The following is a 26,061-nucleotide window of genomic DNA, read 5'->3' as shown; positions in this document are numbered from 1 at the left end:
CTGTTGATTGTAGTCATATTAAATTGCAATCACCAGGAAGAGACAATGCCGAGATATTTCGTAACCGAAAAAATGACTTTTCAATAAATGTTCAAGCTATCTGTGACCCTGACTTAATAATTAGAAATATTGTAGCTCGTTGGCCAGGATCAACACATGATTCTACAATTTTCAGTAATTCTAAAATAAGAAGAAAATTTGAAAGTGGAGAAATGGGTGATTACTCCGGTTTCAAATCCAGTGGCACCCGAAGAAAATTTATTTAATGAGTCACAGATAAGAAAGATGTTTTGGTGTGTTAAAAAGACGATTTCCAATATTAGCTTTAGGAATTAAGTTACATATAACAAAAGTAGAGGCTATTATTATATCAACTGTGGTTTTGCATAATATAGCCTGTATTCTAAGAGATGTGGAACCAGACTATAATGAAGACTTAGAAAATTTGATTCATTTTCAAAATAATGGCAATGATATTGTATAATCGATATAGAAAATAATAACTTTAGTACAAGGCATTCATTAATAAATGATTATTTTAGAAACTTAACATAAATAAAAATATCTACATATTAACGTGTTTATTTCTTATGGCTAACTTATTTATTCTTTAATTTTGCTTCAATATTAAAACAATTTTTTACTAGGCACAAATTGACAAATGTAAATTTGAAAACGACTACTAGTAACGTAAACGTCGATTCTAACCATAGTTTAACGTTAAACGGTGGTTGTAAAACTTTTTTTGTTAGTTAACCATAGATTAAGTTAATCGGACGCTTAAACTATGATTGTAAAACCGGGCCTAAACGTCAAAAAATTATCAGTTGCAACAAAATTATAGCCCAGATTTCCTAGCGAATTTTGATGTGTTACTTCTTGAACAACCAAAAGCACATTTAATTTGGTGACGTCATCTGTGGCTGTTTTTTGTTGTCCACTTTTAGGAAGATTTCTAACGTTTCCGGTGGTAAACAATTTTTTTAAGATTTTGGACACGATAGATTGTGAAATTTGTGTATTTGGGTAAATATTATTAAAGAGTACACAAACTTCAGCACGTTTTCTATAGCCGTACCCATACATCATTAAAATTTTAATTCGTTGTTGTTTGCTTAATTGCATAATTAATATGATCTGTGAAAATTTCATCGTACACCAATGGTTTTTGGGAGATTTCTAAAATAGAATCGTTATTTGAACGCATTTGTAAATAAAAAACACTTGAATTCAATAAATTAACAAAATTAATAATTCTTCAAAATTGTTCCATTGCAATCTCACGAAAGTGATTGTACAGCTGAAAACTGACGGGAATTTCCCCATGTCTTTGTATAACCTTACATAACCTATCAGTAATCGTTGCACTCCGTTTATCACATAAACAAACACCATGCCACCCCAAAGAACGGAAACAGGCGTAGAAGTTAGAAAAATTGTCATAAAATTGCATAAGGAGGGTCGTTCTATACATCAAATAGCTAAAATACTTGACAAAAGTGCTTCTATGGTTCAGTACATAATTAAAATGTTTGTAAATACAGGAAATATTGAAAATGCACCACGTACGGGCCGTCCAAAATTGCTAACTCTCCAAGATAAACGAAGCATTAGAAAAAAAGTTATTGCAAATCCTCGAACAAGCTCTCCAAAAATATCAGCAAACCTTCTAAATCAAGTTAATAAAACTGTATGTGCAAAAACTGTGAGAAGAATATTGCGACCTGCCGGCTATAACGGACGAGTACCGCGAAAGAAACCCAATCCATTTGAAAAGAATTGAATTTGCAAAAATACACAAAGAAAAAGATATGGATATTTGGAAAAGCGTGATGTTTACAGACGAATCAAAATACAACATTTTTTGATATATTAGACAGCGCTAGATTTAAAAAACCTTCTACCAACAGTTAAGCATGGAGGTGGATCTGTTATGGTGTGTGAATCTATGGCTTCTTCAGGAGTCGGAAGTTTAGTTTCTATCGATAATATAATGGACAAAGGGCAATATTTACATATTTTAAAGACCAATTTAAAATAAAATGCTATACAATTTGGGCCTTGGAAACAGTTCGATCTTTTAACAGTATCAAGACCCAAAACATACAGTGCATGTATGTTCGTGAATGGCTGTTATATAATGTGCCTAAGCAGCTACACTCTCCACCACAGTCACCAGATATGAACCCCATAAAACACATGTGGGATTATTTAGAAAAAGCAATTTCCAACAACATTGTTAGTAAGGAATGGTTAAAAGTTGCATTGCAAGCAGAATGAGGAAAAAATCCGATTTTTTATATTGAAAAGATTGTGCAATCAATGCCGAGAAGATTGAAAATTGTACTAAGAGCGAATGCAGAACCTGCGAAGTACTAGTACGATTACTTTTGTGAGGTTCCAAAGGAACGATTTTGTAGAATTATTAATTTATTTTGCTATTTTTTTGAGTTTAACAGTTTTTTTACTTATAAATCTGTTAAAATGATATATATAGGACCCTTTATTTACGGTCCTATTTTAGAAATCATGTAAAAACCTTTTGCGACTGACTGTATGTATCCCATTTAAGATAACAATGTTGGTTACCATAGCAACGAAACCAAGAACAATACGAAACTTTTATTTGAAATATTTTTCATTTAAATCACAAATGGTCTATTTATAAACGTATTTTCCATACTTTTGTTCCACCCTGCATAAAACATCTTAAACAACATTCTATGCGCAGTTAATGCAGCATGGATTTGTATGCTCCATACAGGTGCAACTACCACAAATCTTGCAAAAATATTTCGATTTTCGGTCTTTGCAGTATTTGCACCTTTGTCGACCAGTCGAAACCGTTTGTAAAGTTGAGAGTCCTGATAATCGAACCGCTAGTCCTCTTACTTTCCGAGGTAGGTTCGGTTCATTAGCTCGTATTTTCATATTTTCTCAAACTAATTTCTTGCCCAGCTCCTCCAAAAACAGTTGCCTACTGTTTGAAAATTCGCCATCAGGATTATTTCTTTTATTTATTATGGATGCCTTGATTGCTGCTACATTCAGTATGCCGAAGAAAACCACCAATGGCCACCGTCTTGTGTTTCGAGCAACGTTGTAAGACGTAATCATTCTATCAACTACATCAACACCACTCTTTGTATTGTTATAGAATGTTATAGTATAATTTAGCATAGTACATTGATGATAGAACTAAAACATTCTTAAATTTGATGATATTGTCGTCATATCAGCATGAAACGCGAAAGCTGAAGACCTTACAGTCCTACCCTTGAGATTTTTAATTTCATTCAGCAATGATTTTCGATTAGATTGGATTGTACCAACTACTGTTAGGTGATGTTCATGCAGCAATCGACTTACGACTTCGACACTAATGAACCAGCGATCCATGGTAACATTCAGTCCTGTTCCTGAGATATGGTTGGTCATTCTCATAATGAGCACGGCTGCAGAATTGTTCACTTGAAAGGATCCAAATAAGCATAAATCTCCAAATGCGATGTGTAACAGGCTTTTGCATGCAGTGTAGAAAACACTTTTATCCCATACTTATTTGGTTTACTTGGAATATAGACCCTAAAGCTACATCTTCCGCGAACTGCTAATATCATTTCGTCCAGGGTCACATATTCACCCATACTGTAATGTTTTTTACAGACTTGATTAAATTTTTCAAATATCTTCCTTACGGCAACAAGTTTGTCTAATTTCCGGCGCTCCTATGTACTTTACCAGGAAAATAAATCTTCGTTGAAACATGCTAATTCACTTAATTTTTTTACGACCTTCATGCTGAGAACCCCCTAAATACAATAAACCGATAAATGCTTTCATTTCACCATCGTATTTACGCTTGTATTTTGTTGATGCTTTTTGACTATACAAATTAGTATTTACTGTAATTATATCTAAAATCTCATCAAAAAAGAGCATACAACATTGAAACGGCGTGTTAGTCTTTCTTGCTTCTCCAAGAACTCTAGGCAAGTGGGTAACGATATTTTGCTGTCTTGTGCGAACGCGGCGAGGGGAGCACGCTTTTTCCACTTAGTTCTGTCACTTCCATAAAAATACTGAGGTCGGGTACTACCAACAGTAGTACAGGGATTGTCCTCTTTATCCAGTTCTTTTTGTTCTGTACCAGTACTATGTTCACTAATTATATCTTCAGCAACTGAGTCACTATCAGATTCGTGACTAACGTCTGGACTTGGAATTTCCTCGGTAAGGTGCATTGATTTTCTGTTCGTAACTATCCATTTCACAAAATAAAAATAATAAATTCGCATATAGAAAACGTTAAGCGTAAGTAAAACGTCATTTATATAGTATTGGGACATAATTTAAAGACTAGGGATTACCCTAAAATGTAACATTTCTACAGTAGACAAACCAAGGAAGGGGATTCCCTGATAACAAACAAAAATTGAATACAAGAAACTCCGTGTAGTTACAAGGAAGGGGATGCAGCACCAACATTTTGTACATAATTGAAATCAATGACTTATAACGTTTTTATCATTTATGATAAAAAAGTTACAAGAACAGAAAAAAAGTTAAGAAGTTACACGGGTTGGGTCAAATATGCTCAGAACTAAACGACAAAACACAAAATTTAAAAAAAACATGTATTTAATAAATATTTGGAAAGATACAATAAAAAAATAATTTTTTCTTCAGCGAATTTATTAAGTCAGTAAAATCAAACATTTAACAAAAACAAAGTCTTCATTGTATTCTCCATCCTTTCTGTCCAGTATCTTTCTACTGTTATAAACTTCTTTGTTTTCCCAACTCTTTCTAATCTTGGTTCCGTTTCCTTCCTCTAATACTAATCATGTTTCACTCTCCTTTCACTCTATATGTTGTCATTTTTGGCTATCTAATCGCGTTGTTTTTACTATCTCTGGTTAGTGCCTTCTGTTTATAGTTTCTATTTGATTTTTTACTTGTATTACCAGTTTTTTTCTAGTCGTTTTCTTCTGTCTCTGATCCCATTATTACCTTTTTAATTTTCAATTTTCCTTCAATAGGAAGAAGATAAAAAGTAACTGAGCAAATATGCTCAATTATTTCTTTCCTTTCCAGTCGTTGCTTCCTCCCAAATAACTAGGAATATTAGCTCTTTTCAGTATTCTCCTGTTTCCAAGCATCTCATCATATTGTTACTCTTACTACATTGCAGTCCCATCGTTTAGACGCCAGAAGAGTTGGGTTGCAGTATACGCAATCTAAAAACTCCTTCTTCTTATATAATTACGAAGGCTTTCACGGCCGGTGTGAATTGAACTAAAATTGGAACTAAAACTATAACTAGCACTAGAAACTTTCGGGTTTTGCCGTGCATATTTTAAGAAAAGGTTTGACGTTTCGGATGCCATGTTGCAAACTTCTTCAGAAACTGCTTCGAAGTGAGTCTAAAATGGTCAAAATGTGGCTAAAATTAGTTAAACTTGTCCAAACTTGTATAAAATTATCTCAATATTACAAAATAGATCAAAATGACCAAATGAGTTTAAACTTATCTAAATTTGAAAAAATTTGTAAAGGTTTAATTAAGTTTGGATAATTTTTACAAAATTTTGTGAAAGTTAATCGAAGTTTAGACAAATTTTTGCGATTTTATACAGGTTGATTTATTAACTCACCATCAAACTTTGACATATGATAGCTAATCAAATGACCAAAAAAAGAATGTTAATTAACATATGTCCTATTTCAATTATTTACAAAATTATAACACTTTGAAGTTTTAAGTTTTATATCATAATTGCAAAAATTTTTTTAAACACATAAATATTACAAATATTGTTCAAAATAGCCTCCTTCTGCTAGAATACATGCTTCGCAACGACGAATTAAAGAGTTTTTCAGCCGAATTAAAATATCTGGTTGATTTCTTATTTCAATAGCAGAGAGTATATCTTCAAGTAAATCAAAAAGAGTACTGTTAAAAAAAAACTGTAATTTACAGCGTTCAAACGTCCATCAAGTCCATGCAAACCTAGTAAATTGTTGTTAAATATGCTACCCCAAACGTTGATGCTGAAACGTTGTTGAAATTTCCTTGGTCTAATCGCATGCGGATTTTGTAATGCCAAGATATGTTCATTATGGTAATTATTTATACCATCTCGTGTAAAACATGATTCATTCATCTGTCCAGAGAACATTTGGAATGAAGTCATTATTTTGGGCATGTTGCTGCAATAACCAGTCACAAAATGCTAACCGTTGCTGATTATCTCCTGGCTGTAGAGCTTGAACGTTCTGTTTACGATACGGATGAAGAACTTCGCGGTTCAATACGCACCATGCAAAATTGTGACTTACATGTATGTTGTGTGCTATTCTTCGAGTGCTGATGGATGGATTATCAATGACAGCATTGATTACAGCTTCTTCGTCCTCTACATTAACTACATGCGGTCGAATAGCTTTTGCTGGAGCAGGATTACCTGTTTCTCGAAGTCTTCTGAGAGAATCGCTAAAAACTGAATAATATGGCAAATGACTTCAGTGCTATAAGCGTACATTTTGAGTTTCTTCTTGTATGTAATAATTCAATCTTACAGCAAACTTACATATTACAATAACAACTTTGTTTTTTACAACATATGTCCTATTAACATTTTTTTTTGGTAATTGGATTAACTACCTTATGTCAAAGTTTGATGGTGAGCTAATAAATCACCCTGTATAAAGTAAGCTATAATTTTTGCATAAACTCTGTCATAATGTAGAGCACATTAAATTTAATAATGGTAAATTGAATAGTTTTATTTCCGGTGTAACTTCAATTAGTTCATACCATTTCGATTGATTCATATTTTTATGATTTGAAACCAAACAAACTTTTTCAGTTCCATTTTCAAATATCTATTTCTTCGCACACAGGCATACAAATAACGTCACCACTCCTTTTTCTTGTTTTCGTGGTACAATTTTCGCTAAAGCTTCCTTCTACGAACACGAGTCGACCGGAGGAGCCTTTCTCCTATCTCCGTCCCGTTTTCCTCTCGGCCCCCCGGGGTCCGTGTATCCCACGCTCCATCCCTCTCTGTCCGATACACGCGCGGCCGCTTCAAGGGGCCGCGGGTCGGCAGCGGCAACTAACGGCGACCGATAGCCGCGGCCCCTCGGGCGGCGCCGCGATGGTGTGCGTCAGGGACTGTGTACGTGCAAGAGCCGCGTCTTTCGTGTGCGGCTTTGGCCCGCTAAACCGAAGCGGACCCGACGAGGCGGACGTCCATCCCGGCCTCCTCCTCGTCCTCCTCCTCAACCCCCCTCGTACCCCCGGGCAAATTCCCGTCCGTCCTCCCGCCCTTATCTACCTACACGTGATGTGTGTCAGACGTTGGGGCCTCGCAGATGCTGCGCTACCAACCACCCTGCTTTGCCCTGACGATGGGAAAACCGACCCGGGATATGGGTGATGGAGGGACGTGAAGAACAGAGAGCACAAAGTGAACGCGGATACGAGAAATAGGGGATAGTTGGGATACTACAATCTTAGGTAGATCACGTCGGTAATTGGTGGAAACTTCAAACTTAAATGCTTTATACAGAACTTCTATTTATATCTTTTTGTGAAAAATACTCGAAAACGTTCAAAATCCCGATAATTTAACATTTATCAAGTTAGTCGAGATTTAACATGATGTTAATTAAGCATTCTCGCTTTCCGAATACGTTACTCATGTTAATATTCTGTTACGTTAACGTAATGCTAATAAACCTTGATAAATCCTTCTTAATCGAGATTAATGATCGTTAAGACTAATAACACCAAATTTTACAAAGCCTCGATTAAGACGTGATTTAATCATCGATTCTTATAAAACAAGTAGTGTTTATCTTAAATAAAAAGCAACGAAAACTAAATTATGAAAACTACATTTTTTATCACTACTCGTTAATTCCAACTGTAAAGAACATTTATCAAGTTAATCGAGAATTAACATGATGTTAGTTAAGCATTCTCATTTTCCGATTACTTATGTTAATGTTCTGTTATGTTAACGTAATGCTGATAAACCTTAATAAATCCTTTTTAATCGAAATTAATGATTGTTAAGATTAATAATACCAAATTTTATAAAGCCTCGATTAAGACGTGATTTAATCATCGATTCTTATAAAACAAGTAGTGTTTATCTTAAATAAAAAGAAAAACGAAAACTAAATTATGAAAACTACATTTTTTATCACTACTCGTTAATTCTAAGTGTAAAGAACATTTATCAAATTAATCGAGATTTAACATGATGTTAATTAAGCATTCTCTTTTTCCGATTACTTATGTTAATGTTCTGTTACGTTAACGTAATGCTAATAAACCTTAATAAATCCTTCTTAATCGAGATTAATGATTGTTAAGACTAATAACACCAAATTTTACAAAGCCTCGATTAAGACGTGATTTAATCATCGATTCTTATAAAACAAGTAGTGTTTATCTTAAATAAAAAGAAAAACGAAAACTAAATTATTAAAACTACATTTTTTATCACTACTCGTTAATTCCAACTGTAAAGAACACATAGATCGTATATCATTTTCGCATGACAGCTTTGTTTGTTAACACTCACTGATATGTATCTGTCAACCGATTTAATTCAATCTAAATATTTGTGATATATGTTTTTATACAGCTTTAGGAAAGCATTTGAAATTATTGGAATTTTTTGTACTCATGGAAAGACTAGATCTTAGTCTAGTTTCAAAAATATAAGTATAATAAAAATATAGTTGAGAAAAATGGAATTCTAGAAACTTCTTATTAGGATCTAGAATCCTCGTAGTGTATTTCTAGACTTTCTCTTGGATATCAATGGATAAAGCGCTGATTCATCAATTTTAAATTCTAAGACTCATCAATCACAAATATGAGTTCGCCATTCAAATACACGTACATATTACGAATGGGAGCAGATGCATGTGATACGGAGGTCAGTCGTGTTCGGACCGGATGCGTAGCACGCATTTGTTTAGCTATTTTGTGCTGAATGGATGATAACAAAATTTGTTTACAATCCTGTAACAATCCGTACCTTCTCATCATTAAGAAAATTGTAAATCGCCCTTCTTCATTAAGAACCATCTTAAAGAACAGTCTCTACTATTTGTTGACGAGCTTAGGGTTTATATAGTATTATCTAGTGGTGGAACGGATATCCGGCAACTATCCGGTATCTGGCCGGATTTTAAAAAATGGCCGGATAGGCCAAATATCCGGCTTTGGACGGACTATACTTAGTACTCCACCATACAGAGAAATTAGTATCTCTTTTAGGTGTTGGACACTGCAGATAATAATCAAGTTCAACCCCAATAGGACTTTTTTCATTGAATACAACTTTATTTATATCAGGTTTGTCTTTAGCAACCTCATTGTAACAATCCCAATACGATATATAAAATCTCTTGTTGCAATTTCGTCTAGTTTCGTTCTCTTTGCTTGTAATTCATCATCACATTCCTTACTAACAGAACTGTCGCTGTTATCACTTTCGATTATTAATTAAAGTATCCTCTTTTCAATGCAAAAAGCCGTTTTAAAAAATCACTTTTATTTCTTGAGAAATAAATTTTTGAAATGATCGCCAATTTTTTCGAAATTTTCAATTTCCACCGATTAAGTTTAAAAATTCGTATAAAATCCACTTCTTGGAATATGAGTATGAAAATTTCCCAAAGTGTTAATAAAAGTGTCCTCTTTCCAATGAACCAACCCGTTTTGAAAAATAACTTTTAGTTTTTGAGAAAACAATATTTGAAGTTTTGATAATATTTTCGATGTTGCAATTTTCATCGATAACTTTCAAAAATCGCTATAAAATTCATTTCTTGAAGGAGCCTTGTGGAAATATCAGTAATTAGTAATTAAAGTATCCTCTTTTTAATGCAACAAGCCGTTTTGAAAAATCGCGTTTAGTTTTTGAGAAAAAAATTTTTGAAATGATCGACCTTTTTTTTGGAACTTTTCAATTTTCGCCGATTAAGTTTTAAAAATTCCTATAAAATCCATTTCTTGGAATATAAGTATGAAAAATTTCCAAAGTGTTAATAAGAGTGTCCTCTTTCCAATGAACCAATACGTTTTGAAAAATAGGTTTTAGTTTTTGAGAAAACAATATTTAAAATATTGATAAAATTTTCGATGTTGCAATTTTCATCCATAATTTTCAAAATTCGTTATAAAATTCATTTCTTGGAGGATCCTTGTGGAAATATCACCAATTATTAATTACAGTATCCTCTTTTTAATGCAACAAGCTGTTTTGAAAAATCATTTTTAGTTCTTGATAAATAAATTTTTGAAATGATCGACAATTTTTTCGAATTTTGCAATTTTCGCCGATTAAGTTTTAAAAATTCGTATAAAATCCATTTCTTGGAATATGAGTATGAAAATTTCCCAAAGTGTTAATAAAAGTGTCTTCTTTCCAATGAACCAACCCATTTTAAAAAATAGCTTTTAGTTTTTGAGAAAACAATATTTGAAGTTTTGATCAAATTTTCGATGTTGCAATTTATCATCTTATATCATCGATAAGTTTCAAAATCCGCTATAAAATTCATTTCTTGAAGGATCCTTGTCGAAATATCACCAATTATTAATTAAAGTAACCTGTTTTTAGAGTTGCTTCGTTAGTTAAATCAGTATCATAAAAGTTCATTTTGTATCTTGGATCCAAATAAGTTGACATATCTTATCAGCTTTCTTATTAATTTCTTGTAGTAATTTCTCTCTAAGTTGCTTGCAGCCGAGGCTTTGCGAATTGCTGACCAGATTTGGGTTGATGTGTATTACAGCACTGCCTCAACCATAGGCAGCCTTAGCTTAATCAACTAAGATCATAGATTCTCATATCGGTTGTATAAACTAAGATCAGTTTTGCATTATTTTTGACTAGTTTTAGGTTCCTCTAGCAAACTTAAAGATTCTCCGCTCTAAGCATAACCGAGGTCGCCTGTGGCCGATATTCTCCAATTTGTTGACCAGATTTCAGTTGATATAGTATTAACACAAGTTAATGGAAATTTAATTACTTTAATATTACATTTATGCGATGACGATTTGGATGTTGTGATGAGTTGCAAATATACTTTAAGAAAATGTGGCCATTTTTTACGTTCCACCAAAGTGAACCAGGTGATTAAAGAGGACATTGTAGATTCTGATTAGAGGATGGATCTTTACAATTTATCCAATTTATTAGTGATTTTATTAAAGTTTTGGCTGAAGATTTACAAGAATTATTTCCACAATTAATAATAGCTTGTTTATCATATTATAACAATCCTTGTATGCAAATTATAGGAAGTCATAGGTCTTTTATATTCACAATTGAATCTGCTAACGCGAAAACAAGTTGCTTTTGATACCGTAAGCTATAGATTGTTACAACTTTTAAAAGATGAAAATCCAGAAGTTAGGAGCAGTGGAGCTGAAGATATCGCTTACTTATTTGTTGTATAATTTTATTAAACTTTTCCCAAAAACTATTTCTAGTATATTCATATATTCTAAAAAATTCGAAAAAACATCTAAAATCCGTTAAAACCACAAATATCTTCATATTCTTATAAGATGTAAAAACAAAAAAAAATGCCATATGAAACCGCCACAAATTACTCAAAAATTTATCGGACTTGTTTAATTGAATCAAACGAAATGAGACCTTTGTTTATAATTGCTGAAGATTTAGGTTTGGAAGCTAACATTAAAGATATGTTGAACTCCATTACTTCTATACAGGTTTAAAATACGTTTTCAGTTGAGTGATTCAAACATAAATAAGCACTGCTTTCAGGTTTACAAAGATGATGACCAGCTCATCTTTACCTCCAATGCATATCTCATTTAAACAACGCGTTTTAACATAGATTATCATTTTTAAGCTTAGCCAAGGTCGCCTGCAGTCGAGGTTTTACAATTTGTTGCCCAGTTTTGGGTTGATATGATATTAGAGCACCGCCTCAGTCGCAGGGGTCCTCAACTTAATCAAACAGAACTTCCCAGCTTTAAGCTTAATCGAGCTCGCATACGGCCTAGACTCTGCGATTTATTGGACAGTAATGGGCTGATATGGCCTCGGTTTAATCAACTAAAGATAGTTTCCTATTGCTAACCTTAACCAAGGTCGCTTGCGGCCGAGGTTCTGCGATTTATTGGGCAGTATTTGGTTGATATATTTTGAAGAACTTTTGAAAACACATCAAAATGTTCAGTTAACGATTTTATTTAATGATGTATTAATGTCACTAATTAATTTCGTATTATGTTATCTTGTTACTGACAATTTTCTAACTACATCTAATCTGAAGTAATATACAGAGTGTTGTAAAAATCTAAAGAGACATAATATCAGAGAAATGGTAAATTTGGCAACGTTGCGACTGTCAAGTTTGGAATCTCTAGAACTTAAAAGCAAGTTTCAGAATTCGCAGAAAGCTTTCTTACGTAACCATATTCTAGGAAATTCTAGAATGAATGCATTTATAGTCTTAACTAAACTTAAATCGGCCTATTTTATTTGATGACGAAAAAATGTATTACCCAATTAAAAATAAATAAAAAGGGTATGTTTATTTTGGCTTTAAATTGAATCAAAAATACGATACCAATTCATATTTCGTCTTTTTCAGTACAATTTTTTTTATTCATACAATCAAACACAGTTACCGTTGAGGGTCCCGTAGAAGAAAACCAGTTCTTCTAGGATCGCCAAAGGGGTTGTTGTAATCTAAGGGGGTGTTCAACGGATCTCATGTTTTGTTCTCCCGTGAACTAGCGGATTGTCCCGTACCGGCTATTTTTAACATGTTTTAACGGCCTTTGTACGCGCGCGAACAGCGAACTGGTTGTGTGTGTGGAACCGTTGCTTTGATTTTTTTCTTCGCATTCTCTCAGCTGGGACCTAAGGCCTAAGCGACGTTTATGATAATAATAAACGCCTTCGGATGGTTTCTACAGACGAGAATTCACGTGTGCTTTATCCAACGAAATCATAACGTTACCATTAAAAGTGCATTAGGAGGGTTTCGCCGAAAAAAAAATAATGATTGGAGATTTTTTTGGGATGGAATAATTTTCGCTTATTATAATGATAGGTGTGAGGAGTTAAAATTTCAATTCGTTGAAGCGGTTTTGGTTGGTATTGTTGATGGGGTTAAAGTAATTTAGGGAACATCACGATTTGTTTACATTTATTTTCACTCCTCATTATGCAAAACATGCGCACCTGCCTCATGAGCACGATCTGATATGCATATGACCCGAGTTTAAACATCGTAACGAGGATACCTAACATCGTGTTATTAAAATGTGAAAGATCCATTAATGATACATCCTTTTCTTATTTGTAAATTCAAGTCTCCATTAGCGGAAGAGATGTAGTGTTTAAATATGGATATTTTCTTTAAAACCTATCATTACAATCGTAAAATTAAAAATGATGATATAAAATTAACGATTTTAAATATAAAATGTTATAGTTATTGCGTTAAATTGGGGTATTAAATTGGAGAAAAAGTAATCAATTAATGTTTAAATTCTTTTTGGGGTAAAATAAATTGCAAAATAATAAAATTGAACTCAAAGTGATGAAACTATCAGTTCAAGTTTGCAGAAATTGCAAAAATATTCGGTATTTTAGATATAATAATGGCTACAATTGAGATCAAAATCTAAATTGGTCAAAAAGTCTGCAGAACCTGAATTTTCAAAAATTCAAAGCAAAAATTCCAGAAAAATCTGGGTTTTAAAGAAATACAAAACGTCAAAAATAACTTTCTCTATTATTTAGTATTAATGATGATAAATACGATACGATTGAAACTAAATTGATCAGAAATTCTGCTCATCCCAAAATTCGCAAAAATACCCAAAAAGAATGATTCCTTGGCGAAATAGGAAGTGGCAAAAATCGTTTTCTTTCATGTTTTGCTGTTATATGTGATGAAAAACACGATGCGACTCAAATTAAATGGACCAAAACATCTGCGCAGTTCAAATTTACACAAATTGTTTTTTACAGGTTTTTGCATCGTCTCTTTGTTCACTATAAGATTAGGAAAATTATAATTCGCTCTTTTTCATTAAGAACTATCTTAAAGAACGTCTTTACTGTTTGTTGACCAGCTTAGGCTTGATATAGTATTAATTGCAGCGCCTCGGCTTTAACGATCAGGATCATAGATTTTCAGTTCTAAGCTTGATCAAGGTCGGAGACTCTAATTTATTGACTAATTTTTGGTTGTTTAAGCTTAGCCGAGGTTTGCGGCTACGGTTCTGCGATTTGTTGGCCAGATTTGGGTTGATATGGTATTAATTTCACAACCTCTGCCCAGGCGCCCTAGGCTTACTCAATCAAGATTATAGATTCTCAGCTATAAGTTTAGCCGAGGTCGTTTGCGGCCGAGGTTCTACAATTTATTTACTAGTTTTAGATTAATACGGTATTAACGCATTGCCTCGACTGCAAACAGTCTCGGCTACTAAATTCATAGATTTTCGGCTATAAGCTTAGCCGAGAGTTTGCAAAATAATAAAGTGGAACTCAAAGTAATGAAACTATCAATTCAACTTTGTAGAAATTGAAATCAATTTGGTTTTTCAAAGAACTAAGAAATGGCAAAAATATTTTTGTTTGATATTTTAGAGATGATAATAGCTACAGTGTAGTTCGAACTAAATTGATCAGAAAGTCTGCTGAACATGAATTATCTGAGCGTTGAAGGAATACAAAATATCAAAAATAATTTTGTTTCTCTATTATTTAGTACTGATCTTGAAGAATACGATGCGATTCAAACTAAATTGACCAGAAATTCTCCTCAACCCAAAATTCTCAAAAGTAGCCCAAAAGAATGATTTCACAAAGAAATCTGTAGTTGTAAAAATTGTTTTCTTTCGTTATTTGCTGCTATTTGTAATAAAAAACACGATGCAACTCAAATTAAATTGACCAAATCTGCTCAGTTCAAATTTGTCAAATCACCAAGTATTTATGGATTACCTAAAATCTGTAAACTCATATATCGCCATAAATTCTCGTGTTGTGGAATCAATTACTTTTGATACAGTTAAATCCCCTGGATATCTAGGTAAGTTTCACTGTGGAATTTCTATTTACCAGAGTGCCAGATAAAGAACATCATCCACGGCATAGAGGTATGTTCCAAGGCTAGTAGAGTATGCATTTGTGATTTGTGCAGCAAATTGCAGTTCCTAGGCCACCTGAAACTTCAATTGAAACGGAAACTGCAAAACAGTTCTTACTATACAGATGAGAACATGAATACGAACAAGTATTTACAAGCTTCGTCCTACCACCATCCACAACAGATGAGGTTAGTAATCCAAGCGTTGTTCCAATGAGCAGAAAAGATATGCGATGGAGAGAATTTGAAGAAACACAAAGGGTTTTTGAAAGATGTAATTCAGAAAAACGGGTATATTTGAGGGATATCCAGCAAGCCACCAAACGACGCAAGCAAAAGGAAGACACGGTAAGTATTGTATTAGCAGCATCGCCTGAAGAAGAACGATATCATGATATGATATGGTATGGTTAACAAATTCCTAAAAATAACTAAAGATAAACTAATTCCATCAAAGAGAGCGGAAGTCTATTGGCTATCATGAAGTTGTAGCCAAACTAGACATAACATTGAGGACGGCATCAAGGACCATGAGAGGTATTCTGACTTTACAGAAAACCTTTTGTAGAGTTAAACGTATCATTACTACCAAATAAGGAGGTATACTGAACTTTCAGAAATCAGCTTGACACCAGCCTACCATTTCTTCTACGTGTAGTTAGACTCTATCATATACTTCGTTTGATAGTGTTTTACACGCTACATTAATCTACCGGCTAATTATACAGTTGTGAGCAAACAGGATGTAACATCGAGTACCGAAACAAGGAGCATGAAAGGGATGTCTGCTATCTGAATAAGACCCTGCTAACGACAGTTGTAGAGTATATAGCCACATAGAGGGACACACGAAGATTTCGATAGGACCAAAGTAAGAACATGATTAAAAAAGACGGTTTGGAAATTAACCTTCTTTTTCCTCTTAGACCTGTCAGTTTCTTTATCTGCGATGTTTTTGGTCCGCCCATTCTTTTCACATGCCTGTACCATCCTGTTCATTCCTGGATGTTAGTGTTTTCTTTTGTCTTTTTTTCATTTTGCCTAGGATAGTTCTTAAAGTTTTCATTTCAGAAACCCTTAGTATGTTTTTATCTTGTTGCTATCTTCATGGGGGCTCTATACTGTAGATCATAATGGGTGTTATGCAGGTTAATAATTTGTTATTTTATTATCTTGACTTTTTACTTTTCTAGCGGGGTCGTGACTGCATAGATAGATAGATGACTGCTAGATACCCCTACCTAGATATTTGATGGTGTTGGATTGTCTTCCATAACCAATTGCACCTGATTGGTTTTTTGGAAAATTTCGTGGTTTTTATCATAACTATAGATATTGTTATATTGAGCTGTCGGGCTGACTGGTAGATAACTGCATCATTTTGCTCATCAGAAGGTTGAACAGAAATGGACTTAAGGTATCTCCCTCTCTTATATCTCTTGGTGTTACGATTGGATTAATTTTATGATTTGATATGGTATTTCATTCTGTATTCAAGATCCAATGATGCTATTTGTTGTACAATCTCATCTCACAATCAGAAGGTTGAAGTCGATTCTCCTTGATTGTTCTTGCTGTTGCGATATTTGAGGTTGTGTGCAAATTTTATGATTTGAAATGGTATTTATTTTTGAAACAAAGGGTTTCTTAAATTCTATTGATTTGTGCTTGTGGAACTTGATAAAAACAGTTTAATTGATAATTAGTAATTAGTATTAATTGATTGTTGGTTAGTTTGTTTATGTATATATTGTTAAATTTTAACCAATTTCGTCATTTGCAATCTAGCGTCTGAAATGTGAAAGGCTTTGAAGAAAAACGTATGGAAATATACGAAGGGATAGAGGTTTAATAATTAATTAATGATGAAATTTCTTTTAAGATAAAGTAAATAGCAAAAACGTGATAAAATAAAATAAACACACGTTGAAGAGAATCACCCTTAAAGTAAACAAAAAAATGTGGAGGAGGAGGCCGTTTCAAAGTGCCCTCCTTCTTTTTAAAAGGATAATAAAGTTGAACTCTCCGGGTCGGCAAGGCAAAACGACTAAATCGACGGAAAAGCGAGAGATGAAAATAAAAAGGGAAAAATAATAACTCTCACATGAATGGGAGATATGAATGGATCGTAGTAAACGTAGTAAAACTACAAAACAAATAAAAAGCTCCGACCACATTCCATCTGTATTGACTGTTCCATCTTTCATTGCCGTTCGGTTAATATTTCAACCGAGAGAAGGCGCTTTTTATCATTCCCCTCACGTATTTTATTGTTTAAATTCATTAATTCCTTTATTTTATTTTTAAATCCGACCAGATCCGATACGTTTTTAGTTACAAACCCGACAATCTACATTGAATGAAGTAGATTTAAATCCGCTTTTCATTCAGTGTTTGTAATGGAATTAATTTGAATTTAATGTTTTGTTTCGCATCGAATTAACTTTATACTTACCTAAAGGACGATTTTATTAATAAAAAAAACCAAAAATTAATTTTTAGATAATTTTATTTTAATAATTCTTCTCAACTGGTACAAAAATATTAGAAAATGCACAATAGTCCAAGGACTTAAACCTACTAAACACGTACTTGGGCAAAAATCTAAACGGTCAAAGATCACATATTTGTAGTAGTATCTTTTTTGCATATCCCTATACACAGTACAACTATTTAATGAGGTAACTAGGTCTAAGGTTTTTTTTTTTAAATAAATCTTATTGGCAAATGAAACGAAATTAAAGAAATAAAAAAGAAAAGTGCACAGCCAAAATTTGGCACTATTCAAGCTATCATCTATACTTGAAAGCTTTACAAAAAAACCTGCATTTATTATAAACAAATTATAATTACTACTGTAAATTAAATTAAATTAAAGAGGTAACGACGCTATAATACATTAATTATATCGTATTTTTAAATACATACATTTTAATTAATAAATTTTTATCCGCCTTATCAACATCTTAAATATATCTAATTCTTTTTTTTTTAATTAACGAGACAATTATTTTTTATATTATCTAAATTGTACAACGATTTTTGTATTTTTATTTTTATTTTAATTTTAATTTTTACATTTATTTTTGTCGTTTGTCTTGTTTGATTAATCGTAAATTTTTATTTACGACTTACCTTTGGTTTTCTTTGTTCGCCGTTTTTCGGCACATTACCTGACTTGATATTACCCAAAATATGTCTTACTTGGGTTATTTGACTTGCCGTTACGTTGGGATCTTTCGCGGTTTCCAAGAATTTTAAAAAAATCTCCCCGCATTGGACGGCTTCCTCGTTCGAAACCGTTTTCTCCCCGTTCAACGAAACGATCGTGTTGTTATTGGTGACTTGAAATACCGATTCTAAAACCGATTCTAATTTTTTCCCGTGAATTTCTTCCTTTTCCTCTTCGATTTGTTGTTCGGGTTTGGTTAGTTCGTTAAAAAGAATTCCTTCGTCTTTTTTAATTATGATTTTTTCGATTTTTTTTTTTTCATCTTTATCAATATTTTTGTTATTTTCTTCAAACTTTTTTTCGTCGTCATTTTTCTCCGCGGGTTTTCCATTTTCATTAATTGGTTGAGGAAACATTGGAATTTCTTCAACGTTCCTTTGGTGGTATTCCATTTTTGATGGTTCCTCAAGTTTATCGATATGGTTTGAAGAAAAATCCATCGGTTCATCTTTGGGTGGTACTTGATTTGTTCTGGTTAATGATAAACTATCTGAAGAACTATCTTCATTTGAAGTACTCATATCGATGGGGCCTTCTTCATCGGTTCCGTAATATTCATTCAAATTTTGGCTGTTTAGACTTGTTCGGCTTCTTGGGCTGACACTTGCGCTTGAAGAGCCGCTTGAAGCAAATGGTTGAACGTAAGCGGTTGGGCTGTTAGATCTCCATGGGCATTTCGGTGTGTTTTGGTATTGAGGGGATAAAGAATATTTTGGTGTTTTAGCGACGGTTGTAGGGACTCCATTTGAGGAAGGGGTTTCGTTTAAATTGGCTAGATAACTCATTAAGAAAGGATTGGTTAAGTTCGAGGAAAAATTTCCAAAGGTTGATGAAGAAGTGGTTGGGGGGAAACTTGGGAGTGATGAAAGATAAAGAGAATTGCTTGATGTTTCGGTTAACGATGGTCGAAGACTATTTAAAAGGGATGTGTCAACAGTGCTGGTTGTTGAAGTTACTTGCGAGGTTGTAGCAATAAGAGGGGTATTAATTGAAGGTGTGGTATCCTGGGTTGAAGCAGCAACTGAAGCTTGCAACAACATTTGCATTTGTAAAGCCCAACCTTGCATGGCAGCGTCTAATCCTGAAGTTCCAATTGGTTGATTTAAGTACTCACTCACTCTACTCAAGCCGTATTCGGCTTTTAAACGGTTTAATTCGGCGAGGGTGGATGACGAATTTAAAGTTGAGGTTGGAGAAATTGCCGACAATCTCCTCGATTTCTTTTTAGACCCGCCAGAAGAAAGAGATCTTCGTTTACCACTCGGCGATAATTTTAATGCGTCATCCGTATCGGGACTGCTCCGATTCGATTGATAATTAATCCTTAACGAATTCTTACACCATCCCCTTAAAGTTGATTCTGGAATTCCTAAATCCCGAGCGACGGAAGCTTTTGTTTCGCCGCCTTCCTTAACTCGCGTTATTGCGGCCAGTTTTTCTTGAGGATTGAGGATCTTCTTTTCGGGTTTTTCGGCCAATTTAGCACCGCCCATGTTTGGTGCGAAACCACCTCCGCAAAGATCCTCCAGAACGAATGATAATAAGAGCAACACAAGTGGAGAATTAAGTTCGCGAAAGCAAACACGTGGCCGGTTTGACGAAACTGTCTCTGTTTTTGTTTACAAACCGCAGCCGGTCACTTTGTTTGTTCTTCCACTTTTATTTTTCCCGTAACGGGCTTCTTCACTGTACAGCAAAACGTTTTTTCCAAGGTCACTATTAACCGAGATATATATCTCTATACGGAGATATGGAGAATGTTAGAAAGAGAGGAACGACCGACCGGCGAAAACGCGTTTTCTGTTTCGGCAAACTCACTCCGCTCCGGTCTACTACTACGCGACAAAATGAGAAACGAGAATCGCTGTGCTGCGACTTACGCTGACGACGACCTACGAACGAATGGTCGCGGTGATGCTACGCGGCAATTTAAGGGGGTGCCGCGAGGGCCCGCTGGTGGTGGAAGGACTTATTTCATTATCCTTTTGGACACGTGGCGTAGACCGGTCCAAAATAAGTGGACCGGTGCTTTAAAATCCGCACGATGGATGATAAGGGAGGAATTTTATAGGTGCTTTTTTTATTTCTTTTACTTCCTGTTTAGGGGCATTTAAATTCAGTACTTATTACTTAATAACTCTAACAACTTGAAGGAGAAAAAACTTGATTTTGCATTAAAGCCGAACAACCGATTTACAAATTATAATATTTCATATAAATGGAGTATTCAATAAATCGTAAAATTAATACGAAACAAATCTGTTATTCTATGCCTATTGTAGCCCTCATATTCTAAGATGCACAAACAGAAGTACGTGAACAAAACAAAAAACAAAAAAAAGAGACTAGCGAATGAAAAATCACAAGCATATCTAGACTACAAATCTCAGCCGATAACATTTGAGGAGTATTAATTCATAAGAAATAGGATCAACAACACAATTCAATACACGTGAAAAGAGTTCGATCAGTTGAAAGAGTCATCAATTGGAAAACGAACTACTGCATAATAATTTGCTATGCGCACAATGCTGCAACTTTTTTATTATGTCATAAACTCTCAAATTTTCCAACTGATTCTAAAAGCCTAGAACCTTTTGATTAGACGCATCGTTTTCGAGATATTTTCAAAAAGCTACAACCTCGATTTTGGAATGTTTTCATTAATCGTAGGTGCCTATGGAAACAAATTGTAAGTAGAGACAACCTGATAGAAAAACATTTCTAAATATCGAAAGACATTTACGTGAGACAGGAAATTTAAGACAGAAGTATGTAAATACCGGGAATCTGAGGTCAATTCGTACACCCCAACCAGAAGAAAACATTATGGATTTTGTGACAGCAACAGTTTAGTCATTTCAGAATATCCAAAGGTACGTCTTAGGATGTTCTACATGAACAGCAATTATATCCATCCATTTTTTAAGAATACTAGAATTTAAAGTTGCTGATCATCCGTTGCAAATACAGTTTTTCCATACTATGATGGAAAAATGTATTATTGCTGAAAAATAATTGTACTGAAGAAAATACAGATCCATGCTACATAGAGTAATAATTTGACAGATTTCGTTTAAACGACTTTGAATCTTTTTGTGAATAATTCGAAAATGATTCGTCTATCAGTTTATAGAATGAGTTTGAAAAATTAATGGTTTATGAAATAATAAAAAAGATTTCAGGAAATAACATTTGTAAACACCTGTATAGCATAGTGATCCTGTGTTTCCATATTTTCAAAAGTGATCTTAAACGATTTTTCATGATAACATTGCACTATTTGCCAAATTTTATCTTTCTAAGACAAACCATATAGAAAATATTTAAGAAAATGTTTAAAAATTCTTAACTTTGATGGCCTATATCTTAGCTATTTATAGATTTAGACCTACAATTTTTACACGAATCATCATCATTTCGACTCTAGTATTTGTAATTAAAATTATGCACGACTTATAGAAACACCGTGTATGTGATGAAAAACAAGATGCAATTCAAATTACACTGTTAAAAATTAAAATAGAATTGGATGTTCAAAGAAAGAAAAACGGTAAAAGTATTTTTTGGTCATGTTTAATATTTTAGATATGATGTGATGATTACAATGTAGATTTTACTAAATTGATCAGAAAATCTGCTAAATCAGAATTTTGCAAAAATTCCACAAATACCTGTTTCTTAAAGAAATACAAAACATTAAAAATAATTTTCTTTCTCCATTTCTTAGAATTAATGTTGATGAAAAAATATGATTCTCAAGAGAAATAGGAAGTGGCAAAAATCGTTTTCTTTTATTCTTTGATGCTAGATGTGATGAAAAATGCAATGCAATTTAATTAAACTGGCCAAAACATCTGGGCAGTTCAATTTTATAGAAATTGAGATAGAATTGGTTTTTGAAGGAAATGCGAAATGGCAGAACAATTTTTTTTCTCGTAGATGATATTTTAGATATGATGAATTACTATTATTATTATTAATCAATTATTATCTAATGATCAGTTTGGATTTAGGCAGGGCCGGCCAACCAGTGACGCCATTTCTACATTGTTGAACATGTAAAGTGCTCTATTGATAAAAAATATTTCAGTGGGGCATGTTTCTATGATTTTACTAAGGCTTTCGATTGTGTTTCTCACTTGACTGTCACAATTATAATACCGGAAATAAGAATGACAGCCGAACGGCTAGGGCGGGAGTTTTTTTGTCATGTGTAATATTTTAGATATGATGATGATTACAATGTACATTAAACTAAATTGATCAGAAAATGCGCTGAACCTGAATTTTACAAAAATTCCAGAAATATCTGTTTTTTAAAGATGACTAGTAAATAACTGCATCATCGGCGTAGCACACTTTACAAATCTTTTTCCTGGTCATTCTGGTCATCAGAAGATTAAGCAGGAATGGACTTAAGGCATCTTGCTGTCTTATTTCTCCTGGAGTTACAATTTTTAAGGTTGTGTGTCACCCGCTTTGATTGATTGGATTAATTTTATGTTTTAATATGGTATTCCATTCTGTATCCCAGATTCAAGATGCCACCTATTGTATAATCTCATCTATCAGAAAGTTGAATTCCTATTAATATTTTGGCCTAAAATAAGTGGACCAGTGCTTTAAAACCAGCACGATGGATGATAAGGGAGGAATTTTATAGGTGCTTTTTTTATTTCTTTTACTTCCTGTTTAGGGGCATTTAAATTCAGTACTTATTACTTAATAACTCTAACAACTTGAAGGAGAAAAAACTTGATTTTGCATTAAAGCCGAACAACCGATTTACAAATTATAATATTTCATATAAATGAAGTATTCAATAAATCGTAAAATTATATCTCATTATTATCTCATATGCTAAAATGCAAAAAACAGAAGTAGCTGATCAAAACAAACACAAAACAAAAAAATTAGCGAATGAAAAATCACAAGCATATCTAGAGTACAAACCACAGTTGATAACATTTGTGGAGTATTAATTCAGAAGAAATAAGAAGAGTTCAGCTCAACACGAGCTTTATAAACTTTCCAGAAAAATTTTTAAACGGCAGAAATTAATTTCTTTCTCTATTTGTTGTTATAAATGATGAAAAATAAGAGACAATTAAAACCAAATTGATGAGAAATTCTGTTGAACACGAAATTTGTAAAAATACCCAAAAAGCTAATTCTGCAAAGAACTAAAATGTGGTAAAAAAAGTTTTGTTTAATTATTTGTTGCTATATGTAATGAAAAATACGATGCAATTTAAATTAAATTGACCAAAACATCTGATAAGTTCAAATCTGCAACAATTAAAATAGGTTTTTCAAAAAATAAGTAATGGCAAAACTATTTTTTGTCATGTGTGATATTTTAGATATGATAATGACTACAATGCAGATAAAACTTAATAGATCAGAAAGTCTGCTGAACCAGAATTTATTAAAAATTTCAAAAATATCCGTTTTTTTAACTAATACAAAATTTCAAAAATTATTTTCTTTCTCTATTTCTTAATGATGATAAGTATGATACAACTCAAACTAAAAACATCAGAAATTCTGTTCAACCCAAAATTCACAAAAATACTCAAAAAGAATCATTCTCAAGAGAAATAAGAAGTGGCGAAAATCGTTTTCTTTTATTCTTTGATACTATATGTGATGAAAAATGTAATGCAATTTAAATTAAACTGGCCAAAATACCTCTGTCAAGTTGGCACTACATTTTGCGATTTGAATAAAAAAAATTATTGCATTAATTGTCGCTTAGTTTGTTGTAATTTGTCGTCAAGTTTACAAATTTGTCGCGTGCTTTTTTATAAACAATATTTGAAATATTGCATTTTTGAGGTAGTGCTAACGTGGCAGTTGAAATCTATGGTAAAGAGTGGAGATAACAAAAAACTAATGACGTCATAAATTGTCGCTTAATTTGTTGTAATTTGTCGTAAAGTTTACAAATTTGTCGCGTCAATCGCGTTATGTAGTAAGTAGATCTAAGGCTGTGCAGCATGGTAAAATGAATGAAAGCTTATTAAAACTAGATATTGATTTAGATTCCATAAATTGCAGCCACGAAAAAGATAATGATGAATGTCTTAGTGCGAAAGAAAATTTTAGTTGGGGTGATTAGGGTTTAGAAATTAAAGAAGAAGTAAATTCTGTTAACAGATCAGAAGAAGAAGATAGAGACAATCCGCGGGTCTGCCCTAAAATAGCGGTTTATTTGTTAAAAAGATTAGAAGTTTCCATTATGGGGCAACATTTGTACGATATCTTTTGGTTACGGTCGTACACCTGCATCCAGTGCGCATGTTGAACGTGAGTTTAACTTAGTCAAAACTCACTTTTTGCAAAATAAGCAGGTGAGGGTTGATGAATTTGTTGAAACAATGAACAAGATAAAGGTCATCTGACGATATTCGAAGCCGAATCGAATAAAACATTGGTATCTGACGGACAAAAAAAATAGTAAATAGTCGTCAATGCACTATTAATATCAATGACGAATTTTCAAGTTCTGATGAATATGGTAAAATATGCGGCAGAAACGTAGATACCCATCAGGAAAAAGAAAGTATTTATAAAATATCGAATCATAGTGAATTTCTATCTATATGTACAGGGTGTTATTATAGGCTATCTCAGAAACTATAGGTGATACGAAAAAAGTAGCTGCCATGTCCCGGTCTCTTTTTTCGAGACTAACCCAATCCCGCAAAGACTAAACCTCTATCTGCTTTTGTTTTTAAGTTATAGCCAAACAATCAAATTTTTGCGATTTCAAAAAATGCACATATTTCGTTTATTTTTTAAATTAAAGAAAAGCGGTTAATACATTCTTAAGACACTTTTTTGAGTAGAATATATCGCCGTTGAAAAATTTTAAATATAGTTGATAATTTTTGAGATATAACATAAAGTTGTATTTTTTTAAATACGAACTATAGTTGATTATGGTGTTTTACTGAAAAGTGTATATTTTTAGCTTTCCAATGATGTATCGCAACTATGGTGTATTTGGGGAAAATAAGTGTTATTTTTCAATTCTAAAATATTAAAGATTAATATTCAAAATTTTAATTATAGTTGGCGAGGAAAACGTTAAATGCCACTTAGTTACTATAGTAACGTGAATTTACTGATCATTTCATTCATGAATTTTTGGAAACGAGTTTCTCGATTAAAAATTCCGCATTATCTTTAAATAAAACGATAAAATTAAATATAGAATACATTGGAGTCCGCTTTGAAGATGATGGATAAGTCTTCATATCCCCATTGAAACAATGTTTCAACGGAAAGTCCGCTGCCCAGTTTATGATCCCTAATCTTCCTCTATCTCACCCAATTTCAAAAGAATAGGTTGCTAGCTAATATGAAAAAACTTGTGAATCTTATGTTTGGGGAAAACTGGGAAAATACTACCAACGATTTCATTCATTGATACCCAACTGTTCTAACCTTACAACCAGTAAGTTTAGTAGAAGAAGATTATATTTAATTAATATTAAAGGGCAATACCTCAAAAATTATTCATAAAAAAGCACGCGACAAACTTGTAAACTAAGACAAATTAAGCGACAATTAACGAGTATTAATTCATAAGAAATAGGATTAACAACACAATTCAATACATGTGAAAAGAGTTTGATCAG

General features: G+C 33.1%; 2 protein-coding genes across 2 annotated transcripts in view; both read right to left on the bottom strand.

Moving 5' to 3' along the window:
- The window catches only part of LOC111424637 (lost boys), a 224,783-nt gene that overhangs the window by 140,608 nt on the left and 58,114 nt on the right, over positions 1-26,061 (bottom strand). The gene's annotated exons all lie outside the window — the stretch shown is intronic.
- LOC111424638 (protein distal antenna-like) lies at positions 18,227-20,305 on the bottom strand. The gene has a single exon (XM_023058249.2). It carries the CDS (start codon positions 19,903-19,905, stop codon positions 18,301-18,303), a length of 1,605 nt encoding a protein of 534 aa, XP_022914017.2. The 5' UTR covers positions 19,906-20,305; the 3' UTR covers positions 18,227-18,300.

Source organism: Onthophagus taurus, chromosome 7, assembly GCF_036711975.1.
Source record: "Onthophagus taurus isolate NC chromosome 7, IU_Otau_3.0, whole genome shotgun sequence".
NCBI lineage: Eukaryota > Metazoa > Arthropoda > Insecta > Coleoptera > Scarabaeidae > Onthophagus > Onthophagus taurus.
The sequence above is the reverse complement of the archived record's forward strand: the minus strand, read 5'-3'. Positions and strand labels throughout refer to the sequence as shown.